Here is a 15,916-nt window from a genome sequence, read left to right on the forward strand (position 1 = left end):
TTTCATGAAATTAGTTCATACATTTTATTATATGTTCTAAGGTAAACAACAAGATCATGAAAGAGCCGGATGAATATATAATAACAGCAGCGGGTGCCGGCCGGTATCAGAATACGGCCGCGTTCACACCGCTAACTAAAAACGGCTGTAACATACGGAGCATTTCAAGGGAAACCAGACCCTGATTTTCAGACGTTTTTTAAGCAACTGACGGTTTTGGAGCAGCTTTTTATTGACCCAATGAAAGAAAACTCAAGAAATGACCTTTTTACAAACTGCCGCTTAAAAACCTACCCGTGAAATCAATGGGCAGATGTTTGGAAGCGACGACTGATCAACGGCTTAAACGGGGGGTCCAGGATCAGAACGCGGCAGCTGCCGTCTTACAGCCGACAGTGAATGGCGCGGAGCTGCAGTACCACACCACCTGCGGACGGGATCCTGGCAGTAAGCAGCCGAGGCCTCCTATTCCTGTACAACCTCTATTCTAATTGGCCGCCAGCGTCACACGTCCCCGATCCGCCGTGTACAGCTCCAGCGTCACGCGTCCCCGATCCTCCGTGTACAGCTCCAGCGTCACACGTCCCCGATCCTCCGTGTACAGCTCCAGCGTCACACGTCCCCGCCGCTCTGTTCTAGAATCTTCCGCTCATTTCCTGTAATATTTATTCTATACACAACACAATGTCCATATAATAACAACAACCTAAAAAATCTGAGACATAGAAGGAGTCCGTCCCGGGGATGATGTGGAGTTGTAGTCTCCGGCGGCTGGGAGTTGTAGTGTTGCTGCAGGTTCTTTATCCCGTACTCTCGGCCGCACTCTTCCTCTGCGATGGGTAAAATCAGATAAAATTTGCCCCCGTTACACAATAAATATAAAGCGTCTCGCGGCCGGCATCCTCCATCACTGCGGGTCAGCGGTGCAGCTCATCCACCCAGTGCGCCTGCAGAAAACAAGACCCCATTATATCCAGCCTCATGGCCGTGAAAGGGTCGGATAACAACAAGTCTACTCTACCTGCGGCTGTGATATCTCCTCCAGATCTCCATAACATCCCTTCTTATATCGGATCAGGTCTCCCCAAAGCACAGAATTCCCACAGCTGCAAAACAGGAGAGACCGAGATCAGCGGCGCCTTTACGCGGGGTCCGGGTCTTACATCCGACTGACTGGGGTCTGAATCATCGTATCATGAAAAGTTCTGCAACTTTCTAATATCTTTTGGGTTCCAGTTCTTAACCCTTTTCAATATTGCTGCTTGCTGTCAGTGAATGGGACCATTGTTTACATTTAGAGACTGTAAACCCATCCTGACCTAATACTTTTCACAGCTGGGAATTCGTTACAATTGTTTCCAGTCTAGCCAATCGCATCAGCAGCACAAGTCTCTCTCCTGTCCTGATCGTTTGTTACAATGTATCAGTCTGAAGTCCAGGCTCTTTACCCGATACAATTGTAACAAACCCTCAGCTGTGAAAGTCTGAGGTGATGCATAATGTAGCAGGTGGCATAGAAGAGAGCGAGGAGCAGTGAATGAGACTCCGCAGTGTTGGCATGAATAGGGTGACGGGCACGGCTGACCTGGGGCACGGACCCTCCACAGGAATCAGGTGTTCAGCTTCGTCTCGGAGGAAGAGTTTGGCCAGACACAAGATGTGGGCGGTCAGGGAGCAGCCGGGGTGGAAGCAGCGCAGGACGCCATCATTCCGCTGTACGGGAAAGAGACACGGCCATTATTCATCTCCCGGATAGGAGGACATTGACCGGACAGAGCGAGTCACCTCCCATCCCCCGCTCCTCATATACAGCATGTTATCAGCAGGGGGCGACACTGAGTATATGAAACCTGCGGCATGATGGGAGGAGCTGCTCTCAGGTAACTCGTCCTCACCTGCAGCTTCTCATAACAGACCCGGCACCGCTGTGAGACGCTCTGCAGCCGCACGCCCCCCTCCTCATCCGTCTCTCCTTTGCCTTTTTCCCCTTCTGTCTTAGCAATCGGCTTGGCCCTCACTTGCCCAAATGTCAGTGGCATGTGTAGCGGAGGCTGGAGAAGGGGCGGCAGCTCTCGGTGGTATTCCTGCTTGAGCCAGCGCAGGGTGAGGGGTAAGCGGTGCCAGGGAGCCACCCGCAGCATGTGGTAGAGGACCGTGAGGTGGAAGTCGAAGCTGGACTGTTTCTTTGCCTTCCTTGGCACGTGGGTGAGCCGCCGAGAAACATGCGGGTGCTGCCAGGCCCACTCAAACTGAGAAGCGAGAGGAAACAGCCTGGTCACATACAAAGCGGCATTTACAATTCTTGCAGCTCTGGATGTGATTGGAGTATATTTACAGTTCTTATACTCCAATCACATCCAAAGCTGCATTTACAATTAGGGTATGTTTACACGCTTAACAAAAAACATCTGAAAATATGGAGCTGTTCTCAGAGCCAATGGAAAATCAGCTCCAAAAAAACGCCTCAAGAAGTGACATGCTACTTTTTACGGAGCGTATTTTTATGCTCCGTTTTTTAAAACAGTGGCGTAAAAAGACGCCCCGTATGAACTAAATGCTGTTTTTCCCATTGATTTCAATGGGCAGATGTTTGTAGGCGTTCAGCTTCCGTTTTTTCAGGTGTTTTTCGAGGCGTAAACGCCCCGATATACGCCTGAAAACACTGCGTGTGAACATACCCTTATGCTCCAATCACATCCAGAGCTGCATTTACAATTTTTATACTGCAATCACATCCAGAGCTGCATTTACAATTTTTATACTGCAATCACATCCAGAGCTGCATTTACAATTCTGCTAGCTTCTTGTCAGCTCAGGGTACATAGACGGTGGTAATTCTTTCTGGAACGCAGAGCAGAATCTACGCCGTGAAGTTGTTGGGATTTTCTTACCCGTAAGGCGGCGACGTCATTGGGAAATCCATGTACGATCAGGACCATGTCCCTGTGCAGGGGAAAGGACAGAACACAGAATTGGAGTCTTGTCCCTTTAAAGTAAAATTACGCTAAAGTCCGACCGCACAAAAGCGTCTTCGCTATTCATCTTATGGCACATCCGGGAGCCGAGGCCCAAACTGATCACTAGAATGAGGGGCCGTCGCATCAGCGTTCTGTATCTCTCCCCCTCCTGCGTGCTCAGTGCCCACATTTACCACGCAATATTCCCCTGCAGAACCTCTTTACGTCGCTCGTCCAGTCCCAGGGAGATAAATCTCAGTATAATGAAGAGTTCAGACACTTTCTAACCAACTTAGTTTCAATTTCTCACCATTTTTAAAATCTCTGCTTGCTGTCAGTGCATAGGAACATTCTTGTTTACATGCAGAGGCTGAAAATATCCCGATTTGATAAATCTCACAGCTGAGGGTTTGTTACATTTGTGTCGTGTGTAGAAAATCCTCTGTATGGCCTAGTTCACACTCAGAATTTCGGCGCTGTTTTTGACTCTGAAACGGCGTTGGAAACCGCGGCAAAACCGGCCAAAATCTCCCCCCATTGATTTCACCGGGAGGCGGAGGCGTTTTTTTAATGTATTTATTTAACGCTTGCGGGAATAAAAGAAAACGGTCGTGCTCTTTCTTCCCGCGTTTCCGTCTCTGACCTCCTATTGACATGAGTGGGCGGCAGAGAATGCGGTTTTCGTGGCGTATTTTGACCGCGGCGCTCAATGGCAAAAAACGCCGCTAAGAAAGTGCAGGCGCGTCATAATCTGCCTAGAAATGCCTGAAGGAAGTGTGAACAGGACCATAAAGGTAAACAGCCCGGACTCCAGACTGATACATTGTAACAAATGTGCTGCTGTGTGTAAGTTCACAGTGGACTGTCTAGACTGGATACAATTGTAACAAACCCTCATCTGTGAGACGTATTAGGTCAGCCTTTGGATATAAGCAACAATGTTTCCATTCACTGACAGCAAACAGAATGAAAAAATTGTAACAACTGAGCCGCAGTGGGCGGGTCTTAAGCAGCGCCAGTTTTCTGGCATCGAAAAGTTGCAGTTTGAACAAAAAACATTTTGCGACTTTTGCGCCGCAACAAAATAAGAACGGGGCTTAGTGGGAGGAGTCACCGCACCCCTGATAAATTCACCATAATTTACGCCAGAAACGGTTGGCGTAGATTTCCCCTGCGGCGCACGGACAGGCGGAGACGCGTCTTATTTATTACCGGTGCCGCCGCGCACAGCATTATATTACAGAACTGGTCATTATACAAGAATATGATCCCGTCCCTTTAATTAACCCTTCTGATGCCGGTCATTACCAGGGGCCCCTCCCGCTCGTCTTCCAGGCTCCTCCCTTGTGTTTGCCGCCATTGTGCTGCTGGATTCGTCGCTCTGGATTCACCGTGAAGCCGATGTAGATCCGTCCTTTATATTTGGGGTTGGTGCAAAACAGAAGATAAACCCCGAAAAATCCTTCCACCTCCACAACCATCCTGCCGAAAACACCGCAAAACAGGGACAAGGATCAGAGCGCGGGACACGGGGGATCCCGACAAGATGTGCTGCACACAGTACCACTCCTCCTGTATAATATCTACACAGCACAGCACCGCTCCTCCTGTATAATATCTACACCGCACAGCACCGCTCCTCCTGTATAATATCTACACCGCACAGCACTGCTCCTCCTGTATAATATCTACACCACACAGCACCGCTCCTCCTGTATAATATCTACACCGCACAGCACCGCTCCTCCTGTATAATATCTACACCGCACAGCACCGCTCCTCCTGTATAATATCTACACCGCACAGCACCGCTCCTCCTGTATAATATCTACACCGCACAGCACCGCTCCTCCTGTATAATATCTACACCGCACAGCACCGCTCCTCCTGTATAATATCTACACCGCACAGCACTGCTCCTCCTGTATAATATCTACACCACACAGCACTGCTCCTCCTGTATAATATCTACACCGCACAGCACTGCTCCTCCTGTATAATATCTACACCGCACAGCACCGCTCCTCCTGTATAATATCTACACCGCACAGCACCGCTCCTCCTGTATAATATCTACACCGCACAGCACCGCTCCTCCTGTATAATATCTACACCGCACAGCACCGCTCCTCCTGTATAATATCTACACCGCACAGCACCGCTCCTCCTGTATAATATCTACACCGCACAGCACCGCTCCTCCTGTATAATATCTACACCGCACAGCACTGCTCCTCCTGTATAATATCTACACCGCACAGCACTGCTCCTCCTGTATAATATCTACACAGCACAGCACCGCTCCTCCTGTATAATATCTACACCGCACAGCACCGCTCCTCCTGTATAATATCTACACCGCACAGCACTGCTCCTCCTGTATAATATCTACACCGCACAGCACCGCTCCTCCTGTATAATATCTACACCGCACAGCACCGCTCCTCCTGTATAATATCTACACCGCACAGCACTGCTCCTCCTGTATAATATCTACACCGCACAGCACTGCTCCTCCTGTATAATATCTACACCGCACAGCACCGCTCCTCCTGTATAATATCTACACCGCACAGCACTGCTCCTCCTGTATAATATCTACACCGCACAGCACCGCTCCTCCTGTATAATATCTACACCGCACAGCACCGCTCCTCCTGTATAATATCTACACCGCACAGCACCGCTCCTCCTGTATAATATCTACACCGCACAGCACCGCTCCTCCTGTATAATATCTACACCGCACAGCACTGCTCCTCCTGTATAATATCTACACCGCACAGCACCGCTCCTCCTGTATAATATCTACACCGCACAGCACCGCTCCTCCTGTATAATATCTACACCGCACAGCACCGCTCCTCCTGTATAATATCTACACCGCACAGCACCGCTCCTCCTGTATAATATCTACACCACACAGCACAGCACCGCTCCTCCTGTATAATATCTACACCACACCGCACAGCACCGCTCCTCCTGTATACACCGCACAGCACCGCTCCTCCTGTATAATATCTACACCGCACAGCACCGCTCCTCCTGTATAATATCTACACCGCACAGCACTGCTCCTCCTGTATAATATCTACACCGCACAGCACTGCTCCTCCTGTATAATATCTACACCGCACAGCACCGCTCCTCCTGTATAATATCTACACCGCACAGCACCGCTCCTCCTGTATAATATCTACACCGCACAGCACCGCTCCTCCTGTATAATATCTACACAGCACAGCACTGCTCCTCCTGTATAATATCTACACCGCGCAGCACTGCTCCTCCTGTATAATATCTACACCGCACAGCACCGCTCCTCCTGTATAATATCTACACCGCACAGCACCGCTCCTCCTGTATAATATCTACACCGCGCAGCACTGCTCCTCCTGTATAATATCTACACCGCACAGCACTGCTCCTCCTGTATAATATCTACACCGCACAGCACTGCTCCTCCTGTATAATATCTACACCGCACAGCACCGCTCCTCCTGTATAATATCTACACCGCACAGCACCGCTCCTCCTGTATAATATCTACACCGCACAGCACCGCTCCTCCTGTATAATATCTACACAGCACAGCACCGCTCCTCCTGTATAATATCTACACCGCACAGCACCGCTCCTCCTGTATAATATCTACACCACACAGCACTGCTCCTCCTGTATAATATCTACACCGCACAGCACTACTCCTCCTGTATAATATCTACACCGCACAGCACCGCTCCTCCTGTATAATATCTACACCGCACAGCACCGCTCCTCCTGTATAATATCTACACCGCACAGCACTGCTCCTCCTGTATAATATCTACACCGCACAGCACCGCTCCTCCTGTATAATATCTACACCGCACAGCACCGCTCCTCCTGTATAATATCTACACAGCACAGCACCGCTCCTCCTGTATAATATCTACACCGCACAGCACCGCTCCTCCTGTATAATATCTACACCACACAGCACCGCTCCTCCTGTATAATATCTACACCGCACAGCACCGCTCCTCCTGTATAATATCTACACCGCACAGCACCGCTCCTCCTGTATAATATCTACACAGCACAGCACCGCTCCTCCTGTATAATATCTACACCGCACAGCACCGCTCCTCCTGTATAATATCTACACCACACAGCACTGCTCCTCCTGTATAATATCTACACCGCACAGCACCGCTCCTCCTGTATAATATCTACACCGCACAGCGCTGCTCCTCCTGTATAATATCTACACCGCACAGCACCGCTCCTCCTGTATAATATCTACACCGCACAGCACCGCTCCTCCTGTATAATATCTACACCGCACAGCACCGCTCCTCCTGTATAATATCTACACCGCACAGCACTGCTCCTCCTGTATAATATCTACACCGCACAGCACTGCTCCTCCTGTATAATATCTACACCGCACAGCACCGCTCCTCCTGTATAATATCTACACCACACAGCACCGCTCCTCCTGTATAATATCTACACCGCACAGCACCGCTCCTCCTGTATAATATCTACACCGCACAGCACCGCTCCTCCTGTATAATATCTACACCGCACAGCACTGCTCCTCCTGTATAATATCTACACCGCACAGCACCGCTCCTCCTGTATAATATCTACACCGCACAGCACCGCTCCTCCTGTATAATATCTACACCACACAGCACCGCTCCTCCTGTATAATATCTACACCGCACAGCACCGCTCCTCCTGTATAATATCTACACCGCACAGCACCGCTCCTCCTGTATAATATCTACACCACACAGCACCGCTCCTCCTGTATAATATCTACACCGCACAGCACCGCTCCTCCTGTATAATATCTACACCGCACAGCACCGCTCCTCCTGTATAATATCTACACCGCACAGCACCGCTCCTCCTGTATAATATCTACACCGCACAGCACCGCTCCTCCTGTATAATATCTACACCGCACAGCACCGCTCCTCCTGTATAATATCTACACCGCACAGCACCGCTCCTCCTGTATAATATCTACACCGCACAGCACCGCTCCTCCTGTATAATATCTACACAGCACAGCACCGCTCCTCCTGTATAATATCTACACCGCACAGCACTGCTCCTCCTGTATAATATCTACACAGCACAGCACCGCTCCTCCTGTATAATATCTACACCGCACAGCACCGCTCCTCCTGTATAATATCTACACAGCACAGCACTGCTCCTCCTGTATAATATCTACACCGCACAGCACCGCTCCTCCTGTATAATATCTACACCGCACAGCACCGCTCCTCCTGTATAATATCTACACCGCACAGCACTGCTCCTCCTGTATAATATCTACACAGCACAGCACCGCTCCTCCTGTATAATATCTACACCGCACAGCACCGCTCCTCCTGTATAATATCTACACCGCACAGCACTGCTCCTCCTGTATAATATCTACACCGCACAGCACCGCTCCTCCTGTATAATATCTACACCGCACAGCACCGCTCCTCCTGTATAATATCTACACCGCACAGCACCGCTCCTCCTGTATAATATCTACACCGCACAGCACCGCTCCTCCTGTATAATATCTACACCGCACAGCACTGCTCCTCCTGTATAATATCTACACCGCACAGCACTGCTCCTCCTGTATAATATCTACACCGCACAGCACCGCTCCTCCTGTATAATATCTACACCGCACAGCACCGCTCCTCCTGTATAATATCTACACCGCACAGCACAGCTCCTCCTGTATAATATCTACACAGCACAGCACCGCTCCTCCTGTATAATATCTACACAGCACAGCACCGCTCCTCCTGTATAATATCTACACAGCACAGCACCGCTCCTCCTGTATAATATCTACACAGCACAGCACCGCTCCTCCTGTATAATATCTACACCGCACAGCACCGCTCCTCCTGTATAATATCTACACCGCACAGCACTGCTCCTCCTGTATAATATCTACACCACACAGCACCGCTCCTCCTGTATAATATCTACACCGCACAGCACCGCTCCTCCTGTATAATATCTACACCGCACAGCACTGCTCCTCCTGTATAATATCTACACCACACAGCACTGCTCCTCCTGTATAATATCTACACCACACAGCACCGCTCCTCCTGTATAATATCTACACCGCACAGCACTGCTCCTCCTGTATAATATCTACACCACACAGCACTGCTCCTCCTGTATAATATCTACACCACACAGCACTGCTCCTCCTGTATAATATCTACACAGCACAGCACCGCTCCTCCTGTATAATATCTACACCACACAGCACTGCTCCTCCTGTATAATATCTACACCGCGCAGCACTGCTCCTCCTGTATAATATCTACACCGCACAGCACCGCTCCTCCTGTATAATATCTACACAGCACAGCACCGCTCCTCCTGTATAATATCTACACCGCACAGCACTGCTCCTCCTGTATAATATCTACACCGCACAGCACCGCTCCTCCTGTATAATATCTACACCGCACAGCACCGCTCCTCCTGTATAATATCTACACCGCACAGCACCGCTCCTCCTGTATAATATCTACACAGCACAGCACCGCTCCTCCTGTATAATATCTACACCGCACAGCACCGCTCCTCCTGTATAATATCTACACAGCACAGCACCGCTCCTCCTGTATAATATCTACACCGCACAGCACCGCTCCTCCTGTATAATATCTACACCGCACAGCACTGCTCCTCCTGTATAATATCTACACCACACAGCACTGCTCCTCCTGTATAATATCTACACCACACAGCACCGCTCCTCCTGTATAATATCTACACCACACAGCACTGCTCCTCCTGTATAATATCTACACCGCGCAGCACTGCTCCTCCTGTATAATATCTACACCGCACAGCACCGCTCCTCCTGTATAATATCTACACAGCACAGCACCGCTCCTCCTGTATAATATCTACACCGCACAGCACCGCTCCTCCTGTATAATATCTACACCGCACAGCACCGCTCCTCCTGTATAATATCTACACCGCACAGCACCGCTCCTCCTGTATAATATCTACACCGCACAGCACCGCTCCTCCTGTATAATATCTACACCGCACAGCACCGCTCCTCCTGTATAATATCTACACCGCACAGCACCGCTCCTCCTGTATAATATCTACACCGCACAGCACCGCTCCTCCTGTATAATATCTACACCGCACAGCACCGCTCCTCCTGTATAATATCTACACCGCACAGCACCGCTCCTCCTGTATAATATCTACACCACACAGCACCGCTCCTCCTGTATAATATCTACACAGCACAGCACCGCTCCTCCTGTATAATATCTACACCGCACAGCACCGCTCCTCCTGTATAATATCTACACCGCACAGCACCGCTCCTCCTGTATAATATCTACACCGCACAGCACCGCTCCTCCTGTATAATATCTACACCGCACAGCACCGCTCCTCCTGTATAATATCTACACCGCACAGCACTGCTCCTCCTGTATAATATCTACACCGCACAGCACTGCTCCTCCTGTATAATATCTACACCGCGCAGCACTGCTCCTCCTGTATAATATCTACACCGCGCAGCACTGCTCCTCCTGTATAATATCTACACCGCACAGCACCGCTCCTCCTGTATAATATCTACACCGCACAGCACCGCTCCTCCTGTATAATATCTACACCGCACAGCACAGCTCCTCCTGTATAATATCTACACCACACAGCACTGCTCCTCCTGTATAATATCTACACCGCACAGCACCGCTCCTCCTGTATAATATCTACACCGCACAGCACCGCTCCTCCTGTATAATATCTACACCGCACAGCACTGCTCCTCCTGTATAATATCTACACCACACAGCACCGCTCCTCCTGTATAATATCTACACCGCACAGCACTGCTCCTCCTGTATAATATCTACACCGCACAGCACCGCTCCTCCTGTATAATATCTACACCGCGCAGCACTGCTCCTCCTGTATAATATCTACACCACGCAGCACCGCTCCTCCTGTATAATATCTACACCACACAGCACTGCTCCTCCTGTATAATATCTACACCGCACAGCACCGCTCCTCCTGTATAATATCTACACCGCACAGCACCGCTCCTCCTGTATAATATCTACACCGCACAGCACTGCTCCTCCTGTATAATATCTACACCGCACAGCACTGCTCCTCCTGTATAATATCTACACCGCACAGCACCGCTCCTCCTGTATAATATCTACACCGCACAGCACTGCTCCTCCTGTATAATATCTACACCGCACAGCACTGCTCCTCCTGTATAATATCTACACCGCACAGCACTGCTCCTCCTGTATAATATCTACACCACACAGCACTGCTCCTCCTGTATAATATCTACACCGCACAGCACCGCTCCTCCTGTATAATATCTACACCGCACAGCACCGCTCCTCCTGTATAATATCTACACCGCACAGCACCGCTCCTCCTGTATAATATCTACACCGCACAGCACCGCTCCTCCTGTATAATATCTACACCGCACAGCACCGCTCCTCCTGTATAATATCTACACCGCACAGCACAGCTCCTCCTGTATAATATCTACACAGCACAGCACCGCTCCTCCTGTATAATATCTACACCGCACAGCACCGCTCCTCCTGTATAATATCTACACCGCACAGCACTGCTCCTCCTGTATAATATCTACACCGCACAGCACCGCTCCTCCTGTATAATATCTACACCGCACAGCACCGCTCCTCCTGTATAATATCTACACCACACAGCACCGCTCCTCCTGTATAATATCTACACCGCACAGCACCGCTCCTCCTGTATAATATCTACACCACACAGCACCGCTCCTCCTGTATAATATCTACACCGCACAGCACCGCTCCTCCTGTATAATATCTACACCGCACAGCACCGCTCCTCCTGTATAATATCTACACCGCACAGCACTGCTCCTCCTGTATAATATCTACACCGCACAGCACCGCTCCTCCTGTATAATATCTACACCGCACAGCACTGCTCCTCCTGTATAATATCTACACCGCGCAGCACTGCTCCTCCTGTATAATATCTACACCGCACAGCACCGCTCCTCCTGTATAATATCTACACCACACAGCACTGCTCCTCCTGTATAATATCTACACCGCACAGCACCGCTCCTCCTGTATAATATCTACACCGCACAGCACCGCTCCTCCTGTATAATATCTACACCACACAGCACCGCTCCTCCTGTATAATATCTACACAGCACAGCACCGCTCCTCCTGTATAATATCTACACCACACAGCACCGCTCCTCCTGTATAATATCTACACCGCACAGCACCGCTCCTCCTGTATACACCGCACAGCACCGCTCCTCCTGTATAATATCTACACAGCACAGCACCGCTCCTCCTGTATAATATCTACACCGCACAGCACCGCTCCTCCTGTATAATATCTACACAGCACAGCACCGCTCCTCCTGTATAATATCTACACAGCACAGCACCGCTCCTCCTGTATAATATCTACACCGCACAGCACCGCTCCTCCTGTATAATATCTACACCGCGCAGCACTGCTCCTCCTGTATAATATCTACACCGCACAGCACTGCTCCTCCTGTATAATATCTACACCGCACAGCACCGCTCCTCCTGTATAATATCTACACCGCACAGCACTGCTCCTCCTGTATAATATCTACACCGCACAGCACCGCTCCTCCTGTATAATATCTACACCGCACAGCACTGCTCCTCCTGTATAATATCTACACCGCACAGCACCGCTCCTCCTGTATAATATCTACACCGCACAGCACTACTCCTCCTGTATAATATCTACACCACACAGCACCGCTCCTCCTGTATAATATCTACACCGCACAGCACCGCTCCTCCTGTATAATATCTACACAGCACAGCACCGCTCCTCCTGTATAATATCTACACCACACAGCACTGCTCCTCCTGTATAATATCTACACCGCACAGCACCGCTCCTCCTGTATAATATCTACACCGCACAGCACCGCTCCTCCTGTATAATATCTACACCGCACAGCACCGCTCCTCCTGTATAATATCTACACCGCACAGCACTGCTCCTCCTGTATAATATCTACACCGCACAGCACCGCTCCTCCTGTATAATATCTACACCGCACAGCACTGCTCCTCCTGTATAATATCTACACCGCACAGCACTGCTCCTCCTGTATAATATCTACACCGCACAGCACTGCTCCTCCTGTATAATATCTACACCGCACAGCACCGCTCCTCCTGTATAATATCTACACCGCACAGCACCGCTCCTCCTGTATAATATCTACACCGCACAGCACCGCTCCTCCTGTATAATATCTACACCGCACAGCACAGCTCCTCCTGTATAATATCTACACAGCACAGCACCGCTCCTCCTGTATAATATCTACACCGCACAGCACCGCTCCTCCTGTATAATATCTACACCGCACAGCACTGCTCCTCCTGTATAATATCTACACCGCACAGCACCGCTCCTCCTGTATAATATCTACACCGCACAGCACCGCTCCTCCTGTATAATATCTACACCGCACAGCACTGCTCCTCCTGTATAATATCTACACCGCACAGCACCGCTCCTCCTGTATAATATCTACACCGCACAGCACAGCTCCTCCTGTATAATATCTACACCGCACAGCACTGCTCCTCCTGTATAATATCTACACCGCACAGCACCGCTCCTCCTGTATAATATCTACACCGCACAGCACCGCTCCTCCTGTATAATATCTACACCGCACAGCACCGCTCCTCCTGTATAATATCTACACCGCACAGCACAGCTCCTCCTGTATAATATCTACACCGCACAGCACAGCTCCTCCTGTATAATATCTACACCGCACAGCACTGCTCCTCCTGTATAATATCTACACCGCACAGCACCGCTCCTCCTGTATAATATCTACACAGCACAGCACCGCTCCTCCTGTATAATATCTACACCGCACAGCACCGCTCCTCCTGTATAATATCTACACCGCACAGCACCGCTCCTCCTGTATAATATCTACACCGCACAGCACTGCTCCTCCTGTATAATATCTACACCGCACAGCACCACTCCTCCTGTATAATATCTACACCGCACAGCACCGCTCCTCCTGTATAATATCTACACCGCACAGCACTGCTCCTCCTGTATAATATCTACACCGCACAGCACCGCTCCTCCTGTATATCTACACCGCACAGCACCGCTCCTCCTGTATAATATCTACACCGCACAGCACCGCTCCTCCTGTATAATATCTACACCACACAGCACCGCTCCTCCTGTATAATATCTACACCGCACAGCACCGCTCCTCCTGTATAATATCTACACCACACAGCACCGCTCCTCCTGTATAATATCTACACCGCACAGCACTGCTCCTCCTGTATAATATCTACACCGCACAGCATAGCTCCTCCTGTATAATATCTACACCGCACAGCACCGCTCCTCCTGTATAATATCTACACCGCACAGCACCGCTCCTCCTGTATAATATCTACACCGCACAGCACCGCTCCTCCTGTATAATATCTACACCGCACAGCACTGCTCCTCCTGTATAATATCTACACCGCACAGCACCGCTCCTCCTGTATAATATCTACACCGCACAGCACCGCTCCTCCTGTATAATATCTACACCACACAGCACAGCTCCTCCTGTATAATATCTACACCGCACAGCACTGCTCCTCCTGTATAATATCTACACCGCACAGCACTGCTCCTCCTGTATAATATCTACACCACACAGCACTGCTCCTCCTGTATAATATCTACACCGCACAGCACTGCTCCTCCTGTATAATATCTACACCGCACAGCACTGCTCCTCCTGTATAATATCTACACCGCACAGCACCGCTCCTCCTGTATAATATCTACACCGCACAGCACTGCTCCTCCTGTATAATATCTACACCGCACAGCACCGCTCCTCCTGTATAATATCTACACCGCACAGCACCGCTCCTCCTGTATAATATCTACACCGCACAGCACAGCTCCTCCTGTATAATATCTACACCGCACAGCACCGCTCCTCCTGTATAATATCTACACCGCACAGCACCGCTCCTCCTGTATAATATCTACACCGCACAGCACCACTCCTCCTGTATAATATCTACACCGCACAGCACTGCTCCTCCTGTATAATATCTACACAGCACAGCACCGCTCCTCCTGTATAATATCTACACCGCACAGCACTGCTCCTCCTGTATAATATCTACACCGCACAGCACCGCTCCTCCTGTATAATATCTACACCGCACAGCACCGCTCCTCCTGTATAATATCTACACCGCACAGCACTGCTCCTCCTGTATAATATCTACACCACACAGCACCGCTCCTCCTGTATAATATCTACACAGCACAGCGCCGCTCCTCCTGTATAATATCTACACCGCACAGCACCGCTCCTCCTGTATAATATCTACACCGCACAGCACTGCTCCTCCTGTATAATATCTACACCGCGCAGCACTGCTCCTCCTGTATAATATCTACACCGCACAGCACCGCTCCTCCTGTATATCTACACCGCACAGCACCGCTCCTCCTGTATAATATCTACACCGCACAGCACTGCTCCTCCTGTATAATATCTACACCGCGCAGCACTGCTCCTCCTGTATAATATCTACACCGCACAGCACTGCTCCTCCTGTATAATATCTACACCGCACAGCACCGCTCCTCCTGTATAATATCTACACCGCACAGCACTGCTCCTCCTGTATAATATCTACACCGCACAGCACTGCTCCTCCTGTATAATATCTACACCACACAGCACCGCTCCTCCTGTATAATATCTACACCGCACAGCACTGCTCCTCCTGTATAATATCTACACCACACAGCACCGCTCCTCCTGTATAATATCTACACCGCAC

The 15,916-nt window shown here is 49.8% G+C and overlaps 1 protein-coding gene across 2 annotated transcripts in view; it reads right to left on the bottom strand.

Moving 5' to 3' along the window:
* The window catches only part of LOC142656036 (structure-specific endonuclease subunit slx1-like), an 18,996-nt gene continuing 3,080 nt past the window's right edge, over positions 1-15,916 (bottom strand). For both annotated transcript variants that reach the window (XM_075830867.1, XM_075830866.1), the window contains exons 2-7: positions 4,266-4,439; positions 2,892-2,943; positions 1,896-2,249; positions 1,586-1,713; positions 1,022-1,106; positions 1-947 (exon numbers count right to left, since the gene is read on the bottom strand). In XM_075830867.1, coding sequence (XP_075686982.1) covers positions 918-947; positions 1,022-1,106; positions 1,586-1,713; positions 1,896-2,249; positions 2,892-2,943; positions 4,266-4,438 — 822 coding nt within the window. In that variant the 5' untranslated portion in view covers position 4,439 and the 3' untranslated portion in view covers positions 1-917. The remainder of the gene's footprint in view (positions 948-1,021; positions 1,107-1,585; positions 1,714-1,895; positions 2,250-2,891; positions 2,944-4,265; positions 4,440-15,916) is intronic.

The sequence above is a fragment of the Rhinoderma darwinii genome, chromosome 6 (genome assembly GCF_050947455.1).
Source record: "Rhinoderma darwinii isolate aRhiDar2 chromosome 6, aRhiDar2.hap1, whole genome shotgun sequence".
NCBI classification, from domain to species: Eukaryota; Metazoa; Chordata; class Amphibia; order Anura; family Rhinodermatidae; genus Rhinoderma; species Rhinoderma darwinii.